Below are 20,479 nucleotides of genomic sequence, written 5' to 3'. Positions count from 1 at the left end.
CCGCCTCCCGATATGGATCAACGGTGCTATTTTCTGGATTAGATAAATTGTTTGAAGGTAGAGACCATAAATAATTAGGCATTGATGGTGAGGGGCCTTTTAACTAAAGCTAATGGGCTGTGATATCAACAAGCGCTTACTAAACAACAATTATTAATATAATCTTAAAGGGGAACTCCATAGAGACTGTAGATTTATGTCCAACAAACTTCTGATCAAGTGTTTTAAGTTTGAAATTTTTGGATTTGGGTGGGGATCCTTTGAACAGAGAAGGTTCTTCAATCAATTTCCTCATCGGAAGCCCTGAAGAGAGGTATGACCACATCATGGTTAGCGGCAGCATGAGTCTATCGACCAAACTGGGACTTGAATTTATAGAAAAGTCTAGAAGGTGGTCTTTCTGATGTGCCTCTGCTAAGAGTGTAGCTGTAGTATCCAAAAAGAACTCCGAGGTAGTATCCAAAAAGAACTTAAAGATAGTTGGATGACGGAGCCTGCCAGTGGTGTTCTGGTCAAGAACTTCAGTTCTTCATAACTTAGGTCCTTAATTATACATGGTTGGGGCTGACCACAGGGACCCCTGCTAATTAATAAAAAAGTGGACCTTGTTCCCTTCCTGTCACATCACTTGGAGTTCAAATGGAGTGACAGTGAAGAATGAGAGCTAAAGTTCTAAGGGAAGGAGTGATGGATAAAAGTTTTTGGTTGGGATCGGGCAAGATGGCTCCCCCACCAATCCTGTCGAGAAAATAGAATAAATCAGGAAATAGAAAATAATCAAAATTATTTTAATTATTTTTTTAAATATGCTACAACGTCTCGTTTTGATTAGTATACAGACGGTACACTTCAGGGTAGGCCATCATTAGTTGATTGTTGGGGGCTACACTCAGCTAGTTGGCTACCTGTCCACCAAAATCGGATCCACTTCTTGAGTTACAACTTCTGGCCTCAACAAAGACACAAAGACATCTGCTTTTAGCTCCATTTTCCTGTGTTTGGACAGATAATTGGTGCGACTCTGGTGTTGGGCCACCACCGGTCAACTATCGATGGTCTCTGCTGAGGATCCTGCATCAATAGTTTTTCCTGTAATTGTATCACAGTGAGAATAGTGAATCTCTAGTTCTAGTTCCTAGTTCTGGTATTAAACAAGGGCAATTTCCTGAACAAATTTTTAGGTCGGAGTTTGAGGACCCATAAATTTTTCTCAAAAATCCACTCTGACAACATCAAATTTATTATATCACATGGTTTATTTATTTTTTTTTAATTCTTATCATTATTACTAATACAAAATAATTTGTACAAAGGCTAACGTAATATTGCATAGAAGGAACACTGGAGTGAAAGAAAACCTGGATGGAATGGCACATTGGGATTCTAACATCTACCACATCAAAAAATGGTTGAATTTGGCAGGGAATACAAAAATATTTTCGACTTTTATACAAGGGTTAAAACATACTACCCAGGTAAAGAACAGAGAAAAAAAATTGTGATAGTTCAGCTCTATAGTATTGATGTTTTTGTAAGTTTGGGAAAACTTTTTGAATGATCTCCCAAGTCCAATGTTACCTGTACAATGCATCACTTATACGGGACAGATTTTCTTCACAGTGCTACATATACAGAACAACTCTTTTATGATGTGGGATTTTGTTGACATTTTTATAACTATTTGTAGAGGATCCCCGAAATGTTGAGCTAAAAATTTGTCAAAATTGAAAATAAAAAAAATTGTTCTTAAAATTTACCGAGAATATCCATAGTGATATCAGGCAATTTAGGCATTGTGATACCTGTTTGTGCAAATACTGTTTGTGGTATACATCAAAGTTTTTTGTTCATTGCCGAGAGATACCGGAAAAAAAAATTGTAGCAGAATCATGGTCGAGAGCAGGGGTGAAACTGCAACTAGGCCCAGAAGCCTTTAAAAAGGTCCATAAAGTCTCTATTCTCAATGCACTGGACCCAGCAGTTTCAATTTACCCATCTGGGTCCGACATCGCCCTCCATAGAAAGAAAGAAACTGTAGTCACTTTACAACTGTCCCCAAAGTCTTCCATTTTTAAAAAATATTTACAATTTATTTGCAACATCGCCCATCGTAAATAATTGGAATTGACTCACGATTGCATTTCCTCATTAACATAACGCCTTTGACTAGTAGTAGTCTACAACCTATTAAATCTTCCAAAATGGCGGCCATTTTGAAAAAAAGCACGAATCGATGAGTAGGTCATTAATACATGGGCGAATTATCTCACCCGACCAGCCCGGTTTCTAGCTATATAAAGAACACAACAGGCAGATGTCAAACGTGGCATAGTCATCTACCCAACTACCAATGCACCCATGTAGCCAGCCAATCACAAACTGGCAAAAATCTTCATGATGACCTTTCAATGGTAATAAATAAGGGTCAAGTACAAACCTAGAAAACAATGCCTCTTATATAGGAAAAGATAACCTCAAGGTGAGGACAGGATAGCCTAAAAATAGTTACAGCATGCATAGCATGAGAAAAAGCCCAGGCAGTGTGTAAGGTATTAAAAGCTCAACATATACTTAAGCAAGAAAATAGATATTCATATGATTAGAGGCCAAAATAACGGAAAACCCGATAATTAAGTGGCAGCTGTAAGCAATGGGAAAAAAATAATAATATTCTAATCCGAAATTTTATAGATTGGTTGATGTAAGATTGTGTTTTTACATGATATTTTTGATAAATTTTTTTCATAAAAATGCAGTACGACTGTCCAAAAGCAGAGTTTTGGGGGTATTCCAAGACCTTTCCTTATCACCTACCCCATTATCCCAAAGGTGGTGGTCGTTATTGTCGCAAGTGAGTGTGTTATGATTGGCCAAAGGTTGAACGCGACCACCGAACCCGACCACCAGGTTCTCTCATCTCTCTGGCAACTCATATTAAACGTGTGATCAAAAAAATTGCCTATTACCGCGAATAATAACCATATTTACAATATAACTCTTCAGAATACAAATATGTGGGATCCTGAAATTTCCATCAGATATTCAATAAATTCTAAGGAGGCTACAGTTTTTTTCAGAAAATTCCTCCTGAACAAATTTTTTTTTTTTACTTAAAAAATATTTTGTGAAATATTGTAGTTTTTACATCGAATTATAGGGTCAACATCTGTAAAGAGTTTGTATGTTTTCTCCGTGTTCGGTGGGTTTCCTCCGGGTCTTCCGGTTTCCTCCCACACTCCAAAACATACTGGTAGGTTGATTAGATTGTGAGCCCCATAATTTTTAATTTTTCTTTTACTACAGGAAGCATAATAAGGGCTCTGATCACACTAATGTCAAAGTAATCGTGACAACACCGATTTATAAATAGATCAGTCGGTATTTCTAATATTTTTGATTGCGTCATCAAAAATATTGAGACTTTGAAAAAATTGGGGGAAAAAGTGCCACTGCGAACAGAGCCGTGATTATTAAATAATTCAAAATAAAATATATCCCTCAAAAATTAAAAGTTAAGTTTTACTGTTGAATATATACTCAGCATATGTAAAATAACGTGACGCGATCAGCTAACTGAAAAACATGCTAGAATTAAAAAAAACTGCTATTAAATGCCAAGAATATTTTCTTTTTTATATATTTTTTTTTAAAAAGCACAAACGACTGTTGTAACAAGCAAAAGGTGCAATTGTTTTTTTTTAACAAAAAGCTACTTAATCTAAAAATAAACTAAAGACAACCTAAGAAATAATTCTATTTCACATGATAAATATTACAATATGGCGTGTGGTTGGTTTTTGTGATTTTTGATCTGTTTTATCCATTGTACAGTACACTGCATATCGGTATTATTGTACCTCTTTTTATTTTTTTTTAGGTTTTAACATGCCAAGATTTAACAGAAAAAAATATACATTTTGGTGACCTATCTATTATGTCATAACAATTTCTAAAAAGGAAAAATCAAACAGAAAATCTAATTTGAAAAAAAAAAAATTGCAAAAAAAATAAATAGATTTTGCCACCACAGCAAAAAGAAATATATATAACAAAGACATTAAAAAAACAATTATTGCAAAGAAATGCAATTCAATCGCTGTAAGTTTACAATATTTTAAGAATGTGTTACATAAATATACATAATACAAAAACCGAACGCTAGGTACGCTTAAGATTTCTCACGGTTCTCGCATGAACTTTTAAAAGGATGAATACTGTATGACCGATTTAATAAGATTTTTAGAAAATTTTACAGATTTCAGATGTTAAGTTAATAAAATTACATTTACATAGGGCTGAGCTGCAATACCAGTCAATGCCCCTCGATGAGTGTGGCGCTATTTCCCATTACATCCCCTTTAATTTAAAATTTCATGACCCTTAAGTGTTAAATGAGCCAATGGCCAATACTAACAGTGGTTTTCGATTAGAATATGCTAATTGGCTCACTTATTGCCATGAGTGTAGTAAGTAGGGGGCAGCCCTAGGTATAGATATATAGGGGTAAAAGGGAAAGAAAGTCTTACTACCCCTTCTGGGTTTACCACAACATCTAGTCTACACATTTTGTAGAGTAATTTTTAGAAAAAAAATGTAAAGGTATTTTGATTAAAATGTAAAAAAAAAACCAAAAGAAAAATAAAGGGCATCAAGATATTTTTTTTTTAGAAATGTCGGAGTGTTTGATTGTTAGAATGTCCCGTTCCTGGTGTGACCAGCGATCACTTATGATCACTTGATGACATCAGAAGCAACCGTATTATTTGGTTGCAGTGCCACCACAGGAGAAAGGAAGAATTGCACCGTGCCCATGAATGGGCTCTCCATGTAATGGAGGCTCACCGGAGAGCAAGATGCTCCTTGTAGTGAATCCTATAGTATGGTCTGAAGCGGACCACGTCTCTGAAGAATGATTGGTCGGAATACACAACGATACCGATTAATGCAAAAACTTTGTCCATTTTAGAGAAGACTCTGAATTAGGTCTTAAAGTCAGACCTGTGCGAAGAAATTTCTTGATAGCAGCAAATATGCTCACGTCAGTTACCATTGTAAAAATGTACATCTGACATCATGGTCCCGTTTTTTTTTTAACAATTTTTTAAAAATAAATTAACGTTTGAAGTAAACTCTTTACTTTTTTTCGATTGCACTTTTTTCTCTATGTTGTTGTTTTATTTTTTTGGTCTAAGACCAACTTTTTTCATCACTAAAAAATAGCCGCACTGGGGCAGATTTATCACCAGTACACCAGTTTTCTGGCATTGAGGGGAATAAGGGGGAGCGTGATGGCTACAGAAGTGGCCGGCGCCCTACTTATAACCAGGGTGAACCTAAACTCTCTGCTGTCTGAGGTGACATATCCGGTTAATTTTTGAGTAAGAGGGTTCTCCATGTAGTGTAACATAAGGTATTAAGATAAACTACTAATAAGTGTCAGGTCCTAGTTTGTAGCAGATAGCTGCCCCCCATCTTCCTGCAAGTGGTGCTGCCTGAGGCAAGAGGCTCAACTCACCTCATAGCTGGTGCACCCCGCCCATAACTTGTGCCAGGAACTGGTGTACAATTGCCCGGCAGGAGCCTCTAGATCGATCCTGTGTGGCAGGAGGAGAAAGGTTTAACCCCCCCCCCCCCCACTGTCGTCTGATGGAGTAGGGATTAAAAATTGGTACATTTCAAGATCAATTAATTGGTAGGTCCAAAATTCATTCAGATATATAATCAATAATTTAGAATCTATTCACTAGTGATGAATAATGAATCTCCAAGGAATGCTAGACTCGTACATCAAAATAAGAAATCCCAGTCACTTTCCTTAAGCTCTTTTTTTTTTTTTTTAAATATATAAATAAAAAAACAACAGAGTATTTTCTAAAATTGTTATATGTTAAGTAATTTTTAGCAAGAATTAAAATCATTAAAATTTAAAATCATTTTAATCTTAAATTTAAAATCATTTTAATCTTAAATTTAAAAGCCACAGTTAATTTTCTACATTTTGATTGATTCATCCATATAGTAATCAGAGACTCCGTTAAATAATAAAAATCTTCCTCCAGGCACCACTAGAGGGAGCTCTAAAATTTACTGCAGACTGTTTATACTTTTACAATAAAACGATATTAAATAAGCTCCTAAGATCCCACTAGTGGTGGCTGAAGGCAGGGGAAAATATTATCTTAATTCCAATTCTATGAAGAAGATTTAGTGCTTTGTATTGGGATAAATGAAGCTTTAACCATTATAAAAATATACTTAGAAATTAATCTCCACAAAACATATCTAAAAATGGCATGATCTGCTAAAAGGGGACAGTCACTTGAAGTTTTACATGGCAGTGATTAGTATGGATTCTGTATAGAAGAGGTGAGATAACTTGGCAAAATTTCAAAGATCATAGATAATCTTTGCACTGACTACTCTTAATAATCTTTACTCAACTACTATACCAGAGGGGTGGAGCATGACACATGGGCTCTTTCATTGGAGCCCTTACCAGAGGGGTGGAGCATGACATATGGGCTCTTTCATTGGAGCCCTTACTAGAGGGGTGGAGCATGACACATGGGCTCTTTTATTAGAGCCCTTAGCAGAGGGGTGGAGCATGACACATGGGCTCTTTCATTGGAGCCCTTACCAGAGGGGTGGAGCATGACACATGGGCTCTTTCATTGGAGCCCTTATCAGAGGGGTGGAGCATGACACATGGGCTCTTTCATTGGAGCCCTTAGCAGAGGGGTGGAGAATGACACATGGGCTCTTTCATTGGAGCCCTTACCAGAGGGGTGGAGCATGACTCATGGGCTCTTTCATTGGAGCCCTTCCTGTGGTGTCCCAGATTTGTCCAATATCCCTTACTGATCATAAACACGCTCCATAACCCCTCCTCTAAGTAAGTGGTTTATCGAGCAAGACCCCTTTAAGTAGAGTATATAAAAAATGTAAAAATATCAGAAACCTAAGGTTTATTTTTATACCAGGCTTTATAGGTGGTGTCAGGTGAGCATCCACCAATATCAAAAAGCACCTGATGGATCGAAGAATGACCACTTAGACTATGGCATCTGTACCGGTTGGCACATGACTAGATACTAAGAAACGTTTTTAATTCACTTGTACGTCGGAATGTGATTAAATACACGGATTCTACATGTAGGGTCACGTGGCTTATTTTTTTGTCCTCCAAAAGGAATCACCACCTAGAGCACCATGTGACTGGAACCTTCCCATTGTCCTATTCTCAATAGTTTCAAAAACTCTATTATTTCTATCTCTATTTTATTCCCCATGTGTTCTGTATGGGACATGACTCAATGTAGTTCATGACTTCTAGTAGATACAAGTCCTGAAGAAGAACATGAATAGAAACGGCTTATTTCTTCTTGTTCATTGTCACAAATTTGTAAAGCAGCAAACAACATAAGCAATGCCCACACCATGGAACCAAATGATGGGCATTGTTACAAGAAGCAGCAATGAGACTAGAGGTATGTGCTGAAGTGTTTCGCAGGAATGTCCATTGAAATATTGTACATGGTTTGTAAGTGTTTGTAGAGCGTCGGAAAAGTATGTGTGCCAAGAAACAGGTCAAGTGTCTGTCTACATATCTAGTATCTAGCAGAGCAACAATCCATGCAAACTGTTGCATTCATAGTTTCTCATGGTCATCAAGGTATCAAGGTTAGATATCTCTTGCAAACTCATGGTCAAGAGGACATCTGCTTGAACCATGGAACCATGAATTATGAAAATCTTGATCTTCCTTTGAGGGAAGGATCATTCTCTGGTGCTTCTCCCTACAAGACAAACCCTGGTGTGTCAAGTCTAGCTGTAGACGTAGTCCACAATAAATCGGACCATATATTGTCAACTTTAGAAGATCAGCTACTAGTGGTTGGATAGGACGATTCTCCTAAACATAACAGCGTCCTAACGATTTCCAAGAGAATTGATTGCCTTCACGAGCCTCAGTACTAGCTTAGCCTGAATTACATCCTTCATGATAGGCCACGTAGTCATGACATCTGGTTAAGCCTACAACCTCATTTTTAGGACTTTCGATATTCTAAAGAACATCTGCCCGAATGACGGGTCCATGAATCATAAAAATCTCCTCCTCCAACTCAGTCTAGCTGTAGAATTAGACCACATCGAATTGGTTCACATATGGTCAATTCTAGACCATCCACTGGTTACTAGTTATTGAATAGGATATAATGTCCCAAAAAATGTCTACCTAACGATGTTCTAGAGAATAAATTGCCTTCACAATCCTCAGTACTAGTTCAGTCACAATTACATCATGACAGGCCATATAGTCATCTGGTAGACCCTACCACCACATTTTTAGGTTATGAACTTACTTTAGGTTCCTTAAACATAGACGTCCAATTAAAGCGTTCTCAGGTGATAGGTAGAAGTCCATATTTCATAAAATGCAACATCAGCTCCGTGCATCATAAATGCATCATGAATTACAACTTACAGAAACGTATTTTTTCATCAGTGCCAATATCATCTACCCAAAAAAGTGGTACATGTCCGAATTCATGAGACCGACGTTCCGAGTCCCTCTGGAATAATAACTTGCATTGTTTTTGTCCTCAAGTGCATAATACTTATAATGACAAGTATCCACTGTACTGTTAATGCCTCTTTCATAAAAATGAAACCATCAATTGAAATATTACCAATGGATTGTTGCTGATTGAAATGAATTTCCACCCAAACATTATGTATACATCGATATAATCACCTCCGATTTCAAGATAAGTCGTGTATTGTCGTGAAAGTGGCTATACAAATTCAATAGATATTGGGCCAAGACTGATTCCTTAAGACCCCTCCATACACACGTATGACCATGTTTGACAGCAGATGCATGTGTCATCAACGGAGAACGGAGTATAACCCAAAACCTAAAATTTTTATAATTAATGGCCCAATTTGTTGTACTCCTCATATCACGTCAAAAGTAAGTCAGGAGACCATCATGCACATAAGAAGTTAATTACTTCAAAATCGTTGGGTTTAGACAACTTTTCTATGCGTAAGATGGTCTTCAATCTATGTGTTTGAAGGCCTACCTGTAAAGAGTCCTTCAAACTGCCTTCAGATCATTGTTATAAGGCTACATTTTAGTGTCCAAGCTTTGGCCAAAAGACATAGGTCAACCTCCAATGTAGTTGGACCGACCTCAGCCTACCATAAGATCTCTTGGTGGTCTAAGATTGGTTTCCTTGATCCTTGTAAATCAGGATCTTACAGATTTAATATGGATCCTAAAATATGGCTTTCCAAATGGGACCTCAAATGTACTTGGCCAAAGTACTTTGGATCAGGAGTGAAGTCTGGGCGAATCAGGAGTCAGGAGTGAACTGGGAAGTAAAAGGTTGGAAAGAACTATTGCCCAGGAGGGTGGATGTCTTATATACATAGTTTAGGTGGAACAACACTTCATAATGACAAAGTAACATTTGATTCCAATACATTAATATAAAAATAACAAAATATAATCAATATACCTTTACATTCTAAAAACAGTAACATCTTTGACGAAAAACCTTGCTTTTGGTTAGTTGAAGGTGACTTGGCTACGGTATACACAATATCGGTTTACGATTATAACATTGTATGGGAACTATGGACATTAATACTCATCCGGTAAACCTACTTGGTGCAGGCCCATCCTTTAAAGATCACACAGAACTTTGTATTTTGGTGGTTAAAAGAATAATCTGTAGGAAAAAAAAAAGAACCAACAAAAAGAGCAAAAGATGAAAGGAAACCAAAAAGTTTTAAAAAAAAAAACATTGCAATGAAAACGCTAGTCCTAATCAGAGTAACAAAAACATGTCCCGTAAGGTACAAAAAATGTTCAGTCTTTTCCATGCTAACCGGCCCATATCACCGACGTGAGGGGCTACAGTTTTCAATGGCTCTCATAAAGTCGTCCATTTTGGAGCGTTCTTCGCCTATATTTTTGAAATCCCAAAAATGTTCCAGAAGCGTGAGCAATTCTGTCATGTATTGGTAAAAGTTTTAAGTGTATTAGTACAGTAAGCAAAGCTCAATCTTTCAATCTTTTTTTTTTTTTTGGAGACGTTCAAGAAGAGTGTTAGAGCGGGAAACGGGCTCCGAGCGTTTCCTTTCTTCTTTGGCAAATTAATAGCAGGTGTAAAAACCGGTAACGGTAAAGTGTTGTCTATGACGGAGGTCTGTTGACCAAAGTTTCCGATTCCTTGGTTCTTGACATTGTTTATGGCAAAGTGTATTCACACAAATGTCTTTTCGAGGAGCCCTTAGGCATCATATTTTTTGCCAGTCCTGTGGATTTGCTGGAAGAGCGTCATAGAGAAGGCCATTCCCAGTATCTGAAAAGGAAGACGACATATAACATTAGATCAATTTTATACACCGCAGATAGACACCTCCTGTGGAGTAGCAAGAACAACAGGATTTCACGGACTGTTACTCTGGTACTGGTATCCACGGCACAGTAAATCTGTTTACCTAGTAACGTATTTATCAAGGTTAAAAAAAGACGCGGCCGTCAAAGTTTGGCTAATTCCCTCGACGCCTGTAATTATATTGATCCGGAGATGGTCGGATGAAAGACCTTGGCACAATTATGTCAAGTACTCAATATAGAGGGCAACAATAACTACTCTCTTGGCTCACAAACTGAAATTTGATATCTCAATACGTGAGAATGACTTCTTCTAGGGACCCGAAAACAGTAATCGTATCTCCCCTCAGTGAAATGTATATGTTGTATTAAAGCGAAGGGTCTCGAATATCTGACTGTAAGAATGGAATGATAAAACAATCTTTTGTATGGCGGCCACTCTCGTAAAAAGTGACTTTTTATGGCGCATCTGTTGAGGAAGGGACTACAATGGTGGCAGAGATACAGCTTAGTGATCATTGGATCAAAGGGAAATTCTAACGTTTTGAGGATTTTTGACCTCTTCCTCTAGGTTGAGCAGCTTTTAAAGTTCTGGCCCCAACATCCATCATATACGAGAAGCCACTTTACATTCAGGGTTTCGAATTACATTAATGTGTTTGTGACTAGTCACAATACAATAGAACTGGGGGCAAAGTAACACTATGTAAGTAATTGTACCTTCTATGGAGAAACCTCCCACACAAACTTATATTCAACCAATAGCTATATCTCCAAATAATGGATCACTCCATACACATGCACACCCAAGCTTGTATGTGTAATTGAAGAAGAGACAACCATTGCCAACAACCACTGATGGTGACTCTTCTTCCTCAAAGTAAAAAGATCAGGCTTTGGAATTCAGTGGAACCTACAATTTTCTCTCATGATATCTGCTGGGGAAGACAAATGATTGTAGATGTACTATCAACATATGTCCTCATAGAGTATGGCCATCTTAGTAGTGGTCAACCTGGATACCTTTCATACTCTCCATCTATTGTATACATAAGTGTATACTTAGACAACTTCAGGCACCAGCTCTTTAATGAAACCACTGCCTCTGCACTTCATATACATATGCTTCTCATCCTTACCACCATTTTGGTTGGGAATGGTGTTGGGGTCAGAGAGCTTGATGTCCACCTGGTGCGCCCGATGTCCACCAGGTGTCGCTGCTGCGCTTAAGTCCGTCGGAGTTCACTGAAGTTCACCGCCCTACCCTGGGTGCAGGTAAGCACGTGTCAAGTGACACTTTTTAAAAAAAAATACCGAGGTTTTTCCGAATCCGTCGGGTTTTCTTATGGCTAGGCCCCCCGATTTCCGTTGCGTGCATGCCGGCGCCGATGCGCCAAAAAGCTGGGGCAATTCAGGGACAATCGGCGCAAAACGGTAATATTCGGGTAACGCGGCGGAAAAACGCGATTCGGACCCTTAGTAAATGACCCCCATTCTCTCAAGATCTGCCCATATTTGGAAACCTTAAAGGACATCTACCATCTTGGGTCCTACTAAGAAGTTCCCAAGGAATGATGTTCCTCAGGACTTCTTCTATTATTCTATTCTTCTGTTCTATTATTGCGATTGCGACAATATATAATTATGCTAATTAGTCTGGGACACTGCGGTCTTTTCATTTATTCATTCCCCCCCCCCGTTCCAATACAAGCCCCGCCCGATTCCCCCTGTCACATGCTCTATGCACTGTGGACAGATCAGACGGGACTTGTATTGGAACAGGGGGAGTGAATAAATTAAAAGATGAGACACTCTGATGATCCCAGACTGCATAGCATAATTGCAGCAATTGCAGCTTATAGTTACTATAAAAGAAATCCTGAGAAACGTTCCTGAAGAACATCTTAGTAGAACATGTCTACCTGATGGTAGGTGTCCTTTAAGACCAAAAACCTCCAACTTGGATTTGACAACCCATATTATCACCAAATGGTTTCTATGGGACTTTCTAGTTTTTGAAACGGCATAGGTGGCGTCGGGTCAACCGAGAGCAGTGGGAGACCAAATTCTATGGTTGGTCCAATATTGATATTTACAATATTATTGCTCTTTTGGTTTTTACACTGTAGTACTGCTGTGTGGCCTGCACGTATGGCCAGCATCATTTCATTAACAACCTACGCACACTGATGTCCATTATCCCCTTAATTTTGTAATTTGTTCAAATTAGCTACAATCTCTATATTCCAGACGGAGCAGAGAGTCACACTGGCCGCATCGATTGCTTAAGAAGGTAAAAATTAGGAAGGGAAAAAAAATAATGTGGTTGTGTTGAAATCTTACTTCTTAGCCGGAGGGATTAGAATCATTTCCTGCACATAAATGCTGATTGCTACAAATGCTGACAGTGCGCTAGAACAAGGGGCTAGGCAGACAGCGAAAGCCTCCGAATGTATTATAGAAGTGCTGAAATCTCGCATCCAGCGTTCCCGGCCTGATCCGCTCTGACCACATCTATTAATACTTGCTATTTCAGATGCTGAGATGATCAGGACACCATTCGAAAACATGTGTCACATGCTAAGTATGGCCCCATGTCTTCACGCCCGTGACTGCTTTGGGCGCACAAGTGGAGTGACTGTAAGTATGTTGTCTCTTGTACTCAGTCAGTATCATCTCTGTAGGTTATACGCATGGTCTATTAGGGTGGTTTTATAAAAATTATTCCCTGAATCCTGCCAATTTATATTTGAAAATGTCTCCCTAAGGGATATGGCCAACTGCTCATCTAGACAAGATGTAGCAAGAAGGTCGAGAAAGTTCTCAGCCAGTAAGAAGTAGACCCTAGTGTTAAGCGGAAGAAGTCCTCTGTGTGTTTCCAGAATATCTACATTTGTGTAAAGATTTCATACTGATAAGCTCATGTGCTAACATTAAAGGGGTTTTCCAGTGACGTTGACGTGATGTTAAACCCATGGATCATGGGTTACAATGGACACTTGCACTTCAAACGAATTTAGCAGCCGGTTGTACAGGCACGCTGCATCTCCACTTACTGTTCATGGAACTAACGGAGATAGCCAAGTACTGCCCTCATTTTTCTCCGCCAGCACCATCGCGATAAATAGGGTAGTAGGACACATGCTTGACTGGCTGCTCCATTCATCTGGGGTACAACAGAGGTACAATGGATCCCTGTTCTTGTGATCCATGGTGCTCCTTTCACCGAGACCCCAACCGATCTGCAAGTTAGCACCTATGCTAACCTCTATAAAGGGGTTGTCTGAGACTAACTAAAATAAACATGGTGGCCAGGGGTAGGCTGCATAAAAGAATTAACTTACCTCGTCTGGCACTCCAGGTCACACTCACTCCGTGCCATGCCCCTGTATGGTTACAGGGGTACAGAAGCTCCTCTTGGATCACCTTCCGGCTGGCCTGGGAAATGGTGACCTGTGGGCATCCCCGGCTGGCCGGAAGTAGTCAGAGCGGAGCTTCCATGCCTCTGTAAACATACAGGCTCCGAGGGACCATGGTGCGGGACAGCGGGTCGCCAAATGAGGTATGTACTAGTTAACTTTTTTATACAGTCCACCCTCGGCCACCTTGCTTATTTTAGTTAGTTTTGTACAACCCCTTTAAGCTTACTTTTGGGTAAACGGTGCATCAGGCATTTGCAGAACAAAATTTATTACCCCAACCACATAAGGACAAACACATTGCCCATGCATCAGTTTCTAGTTAATATAATATATATATATAATATATATAATATGAAAGTGCCAGAGTTCATGCAGAATGTGAAGTTGAAGAACACATCCATGTCAATCAATGGAGCAGAGACATGGACCTTCTTCATACATGGACACGATTGGATCAAGTGGTTTATAAGCGTTAATCTTGCTTCTAGGTTGAGAAACCTGGACTAGACCTGGTCTCGTTACCGGTGCGTTATACGTCTTTCTCATGCTGCGGTTTGGTTGTCACAGCTCAGGGGTGAAGTGGCGTCTACCGTAACTCTTCAGAGAGACCCGTTTCTATCTTTAGAAAACGTATCAGTGGGAACATTCATCTTTGTAGAGGTTAAACGAAGCATTCATTATCCCTCCACGAGCTGCGGACGCCCGGTAGACCGCCTTATGCTTCATATACATTTCACACCAAAGGTATTTGGGTTTAAATAAAGCTTAATTGAGCTTATAAACAATAAAAGAAAAAGTGAGCCGCTTTAGGCAAATCTCCGCTCCTGCCTGCTCCATTGAGGCCAAATATAGTTAGATCTCGCTATCTGCATAGAGGGGCCGTAAACCCAATCAACCGGACAAATCCTCCCATATAAATATCCCCGCAATATATAGCAATTACCTCCAATACGGTGAAAAACGGTCGTAAAATACCGCCACCAGCGAGTCACTAATAGGAAATTTTCCTGTAAGTTTGCTTTAATATTTTTGAAAAATTACCAATTCCTTTTAGACCAAATATTTCCATAAGAAAATATGTATTTTACGAATTTTGACCCAGTTTAGTAGTATATGATAGTATTGGTTTATTAGAGCTCCTCATTCTGGCATTGCCACGGAGGACCCTGCAGGGCAGTCATAACTCAGGGAATGATTTGCAAGGGAAGAGACAAGTGACCTATTTAAAATGGAGGAGATTTTTTTATTTTTTTTGGATATAAATTGAAAGTCAGCAATTTCGTAAAGGATGATTCTACAGAGATGTGGTTATATCTGCCCTTAAGACAGTTCAAGGGGCCACTATAATAATAGCTAACATTTCCTAGATGATAAGGGCACTTAGACACCCTGTACATTACAAGTAGTGGTCGCAATAAGTACTTGGACAATTCCAATTAGAAGGATCCCCTGACAATAAGTGATCATACAATGTCCTTCTACTCAAATCCCAACCGGTCGAGGAACCTTCAATGAGTGTTTAGTCCACCTACAGGGGAAAAAGGGCATTACACTGCCATTATTGAAATCAATGGGGCACATTGATCATAGGATGGCAATGGTGCCCCTGCCCCCCAGCACATGCCAGATATATCCGGCCTCTGGCTTCTACACCAGGTCTGGCCCTTCCCAACCCAACGGGGTAGAAGTCGCAATTCCCAGCACAAGGCACCTGTTCACTCTACAATTTGTCCGGGAGTGTAATTAAGGAGGACGCCACCTGCCTAGTATTAGTGTGGACCGCTGCACAGTCTACAGCTATGACATTTTGGGGCACATTTATCATACTCTGAGAGTGCCCCGTCCCCCGGCACTCACCAGATCTATCACAAATTTCCGTTTGCTCTGCACCACAGGGGAATTTCTACACCAGGTCTGACCTGCCGAAGGACTGTGTCATAGTCTGCACCCGGTACAGGCTATAGGCAGTGCCCCTGGGGGCGGCAGCAATGCCCCACGGAGGCCCACTGCACATCCCGGCAACGCCTCCTCCATGCCAAACCGGTGTAGAGGCTGGAGGAGTCACAATTTCCAGCACTATCTCATATCTATCTATCTATCTCATATCTATCTATCTATCTATCTCATATCTATCTATCTATCTATCTATCTATCTATCTATCTATTTATCACATTTCTATCTCATATCTATCGATCTCACATCTATCTATCTTTCTATCTCATATCTATCTCATATCTATCTATATATGGCATATCTATCTATCTATCTATCTATCTATCTCATATCTATCTATCTATCTCATATCTTTCTATCTCATATCTATCTATCTCATATCTATCTATCTCATATCTATCTATCTCATATCTATCTATCTCATATCTATCTATCTATCTATCTATCTCATATCTATCTATCTATCTATCTATCTCATATCTATCTATCTATCTATCTATCTATCTATCTATCTATCTATCTATCTATATATGGCATATCTATCTTTCTATCTATCTACCCAGCTGTATACTTCTGCACGTAACATCACCCCTGCCTTAATCCAGAACACTAGTGACTGTCTCTCTGCTGTCTCTAACATCATGTCCTCTCTCCTCTTGAAACTTAATCTTTCTAAGACTGAACTTCTTGTCTTTCCACCATCTACTAACCTAACCACCCCTGATCTCTCCATCTCGGTCTGTGGGATCACTATAGCACCGAGGCAGCAGGCCGCTGTCTTGGGGTTGTGCTGGACTCTGACCTCTCTTTTTCACCATATATTCAATCTATTGCTCGCTCTTGCCGGATGCATCTCAGAAACATCTCCAGAATCCGGCCGTTTCTGACATTTGAAACTTCTAAAATGCTAATTGTTGCACTTATTCACTCTCGACTAGACTACTGTAACTCCCTACTAATTGGTCTTCCACTCTCTAAACTCTCTCCTCTTCAATCTATTCTTAATGCAGCAGCCAGGCTCGTCTTTCAGGCCAAACGCTACACAGATGCCTCCAGTTTGTGCCAATCACTGCACTGGCTACCTGTCTCCTTCCGTATTCACTTTAAAATAATAACCCTCATCCACAAATCTCTGAATAATGCTGCACCTCCCTATCTCTCTTCTCTCATCTCAGTCTATCGCCCTTCCCGTGCTCTTCGATCTGCCAGTGACATTAGATTAATCTCTACCTTAATTCGAACCTCCCATGCACGTCTCCAGGACTTCTCCCGAGTTGCACCAATTCTCTGGAATGCCCTTCCCCAGACTCTGAGACTAATACCCACCCTCCAAAGCTTCAAACGTGCTCTTAAAACCCATCTCTTTAGGCAAGCCTATCACACTCGCTAACTGCATGAAATGTCAACTCTCCCTTTACTAATCCATTCTATGTACTATCCTATCTGTTATCGGGCAAACAGCAGATACATACCAAGCTCCAGGCTTCTCTGCAGTCTTTTTCACCTAGGACCCTGTAAATAAGATGGCGGCTGATGGCTGGTTCAAGCAGCAACATCGTTGTTTAGTAAATTATTTATTAAATTATTTTATATTGTTCCCTTATAAAGAATGGCTGGTCCATTATACAACCTCTTGTGTCACCCCCTCATCCTCATAGTCTGTAAGCTCTTGTGAGCAGGGCCCTCACTCCTATTGTTCCATATGACTGTTTGTTCTTTGTAGTGTAATATAGTTGTATATGTCCCCTATGATTTGTAAAGCGCTACGTAATTTGATGGCGCTATATAAATAAAGATTATTATTATTATTATTATTATTATTATTATCTATCTATCTCATATCTTTCTATCTCATATCTTTCTATCTCATATCTATCTATCTCATATCTTTCTATCTCATATCTATCTATCTCATATCTATCTATCTATCTATCTATTATCTATCTATCTATCTCCTATCTATCATATCTATCTATCTATCTAGCTCATATCTATCTATCTATCTATCTATCTATCTATCTATCTATCTCATATCTATCTATCTATCTATCTATCTATCTATCTATCTCATATCTATATATCTATCTCATATCTATCTATCTATCTATCTATCTATCTCATATCTATCTCATATCTATCTATCTCATATCTTTCTATCTCATATCTATCTATCTCATATCTATCTATCTATCTATTATCTATCTATCTATCTATCTATCTATCTCATATCTATCTATCTATCTATCTATCTATCTATCTATCTATCTATCTCATATCTATCTATCTATCTCATATCTATCTATCTATCTATCTCATATCTATCTATCTATCTATCTATTCATTTCTTTTCTATCTATCACACGTCTATTTATCTATTTCTCTTTTTCAGTGATAAATCTTGGCTTTCTGACTAAATGCAACAATAATGATATTTTGTAATACCGCGTTTCTGTCCCATAAGTGGCCGCCTCATGCTGGTGCAGCAGCTGTGTTGGCTTCAATCCGAAATTATATCTGCAGCCATTTTATTGCTCCCCTAAACTGATTTCTCTGGGAAAATATTCTATAAATGGAAACCTTTCCCGGGGAGGGTATATGTGATATATTTTAACATTTTCAGTTCAGGGTTTTCTATATAAAGGGGATTATATTTTCTCAGAGCGGCGCTGAAATAGGGAGATTCTTATGTTGTTCTGCATCATTACAGCCGCGAAATGAGACCATTAACAGGTTAATAGGTTTTAGGACCCTCGAATATTAGCCAAATTGAAGACTCTCACTCTGGAAGACCCAGACGATCTGTGCATATTGTAAATTGCCTATTGATGTAATACCAAGTGTTCCCTGCGGAGGTGCTTTAGGAGAATTGAACACTTATTACCTGATTCCATTTTAGAATATATCAGCGGATTGTTTGGGGTTACAGCCACTAGGCATTTTGTGATCCATTGATTGTTAGGGGGGAGAGTGTAATTGGAATTTTTTAGGAGGTCATCCCCTTTCGAAATGCAAACTCTGGTCTGAGTATCATACATCATCATTAAGATGGTTGATACTGAAATAATAGGTCCATGGAAAATAGACACCGGTGGCACCAAAGTCACCTCCAAATTCAGTTCCCTTATTTTGGATCTTTGGGACCTATTATTGGTACAAATGGGGATCCTCTGGTGGGCCAATGGACTATGCATGTCGAATATGTGCCTTTAAGGGGACACTCCAGCTAAACTGTTGTGCTCTAACCCTTTAAGAGCACATAATATATATTATAGACAAGGTAATGGCTTTATAGGTAAGGTTTCTTCACCCTTTTGGTCCTCATCTATGTCATGAGACCAACACAGCCACTTACATGTAAACAGGAAGTCACTTACTGTCATTGGTGTCATGGGTGCCCCTCTCCGTGGCGGCCACCGCTCACCCCATCCTCACTCACCTCTCCATGCTCTGGCTTCCCAGTGCGCGTGTCCCCGTCTCTTAGGGTGCTTGTGAATTTTACGGGCCAGCGCACCGCTGTTTGGCACAGATCAATTCCCCGGATTCTGTTAAAGCTGGCCTTTCCCAGCATTCCCCGCCAAATCTATGCACTCAATGCTGTTTCCTGTGATCTATTCCCATGTACTGACCTCCTGTTGTGACCCCGGACCTGTTCCTGATTTCGGTCCTCCGCTGCTAGTCCTGACCTCCTGCTCCGTCTCTGACCCTGAACCTTTGCCACCTGTTTTGACCTCCTGCCTGTCCCCGACAACGAGATTGCCTGGAGACTTTGTACCTTGACCTTGGCTGCCACCGCGGACAAGTCGCACCTGTGGAACGACCTAGTGGTACCAACCTGTTTTGTGGCGGGCTCTTGTGAAAAACGAGTGCTTTTGGTCCCAGGTGTCGGCTTGTGCCATCGTCCACAGTGGTCCATGGTGTTCACTACCCCAGAAAGCTGACAATTACTTTCATGGTCCAATAGGAATGTGCATAGAAACTGACTTCCTGTCCACATACATGATGCTCTACTGGGTCAGTTGAGACCCAAAGGGGAGCAGATAAGTCACAAGATCTAAAGTTATACCTCTCTTATGTACCAGAGGCTGAAAGATTTTTGTCGGAGTTCTTCTTTAACAATACCAGACCAGATATTCCATAATCAGCTCGCCTACCTGTATTATGAGGATACACATCCCAATCGTACCAAGGACATGCTTGTTGTCATCAAACCACATCTTCACTTTCTCATAACAGCCCTATGGAGAAGAGCAAACATCGGGGTTAATTGATATCAGATGTAAAGTTTCTCCTTCATCGTTGATCTGCCTTATTCAATACGACTTCCGTATAAGCAGAGGCTTAAAATGCTCAAGAAAATGTCATGTGTACAAGGAAGAAACTAACAAACACTCGGGCGGGAGATGAAAAAAAATCTAGAAAAATAATATGAAAGGGCAAAATAACAAAACATCACTTATTTTTCATACTCTCACTCTACCAGTCTTGATGGATCTTAAAGGGGTTGTAAGCATGTAAGGTGTAGGTGCTAATAATTGGGTGTTTATCATCTTCACACCCCCCCCCCCTCGAGTAGGTATATCACCTTTATTTCTATATACTTAACGTTAAAGAGGACCTGTCAGGGCAATTTGAGACACTAAACCCCCCAATAAGTCCTTATGGACAGGGGGTTTAGTGTCTGAAATCTCCCTTTAG

General features: G+C 39.6%; 1 protein-coding gene across 3 annotated transcripts in view; it reads right to left on the bottom strand.

Moving 5' to 3' along the window:
* Positions 1-1,228: 1,228 nt before the first annotated feature.
* The window catches only part of TSPAN9 (tetraspanin 9), a 328,064-nt gene continuing 308,813 nt past the window's right edge, over positions 1,229-20,479 (bottom strand). For all 3 annotated transcript variants that reach the window (XM_072145432.1, XM_072145433.1, XM_072145431.1), the window contains 2 exons: positions 19,936-20,019; positions 1,229-10,373 (listed from right to left, as the gene is read on the bottom strand). In XM_072145432.1, coding sequence (XP_072001533.1) covers positions 10,302-10,373; positions 19,936-20,019 — 156 coding nt within the window. In that variant the 3' untranslated portion in view covers positions 1,229-10,301. The remainder of the gene's footprint in view (positions 10,374-19,935; positions 20,020-20,479) is intronic.

The sequence above is a fragment of the Engystomops pustulosus genome, chromosome 4 (genome assembly GCF_040894005.1).
Source record: "Engystomops pustulosus chromosome 4, aEngPut4.maternal, whole genome shotgun sequence".
In the NCBI taxonomy this organism is placed as follows: Eukaryota; Metazoa; Chordata; class Amphibia; order Anura; family Leptodactylidae; genus Engystomops; species Engystomops pustulosus.
This window is presented reverse-complemented; position numbering and strand designations above follow the sequence as displayed.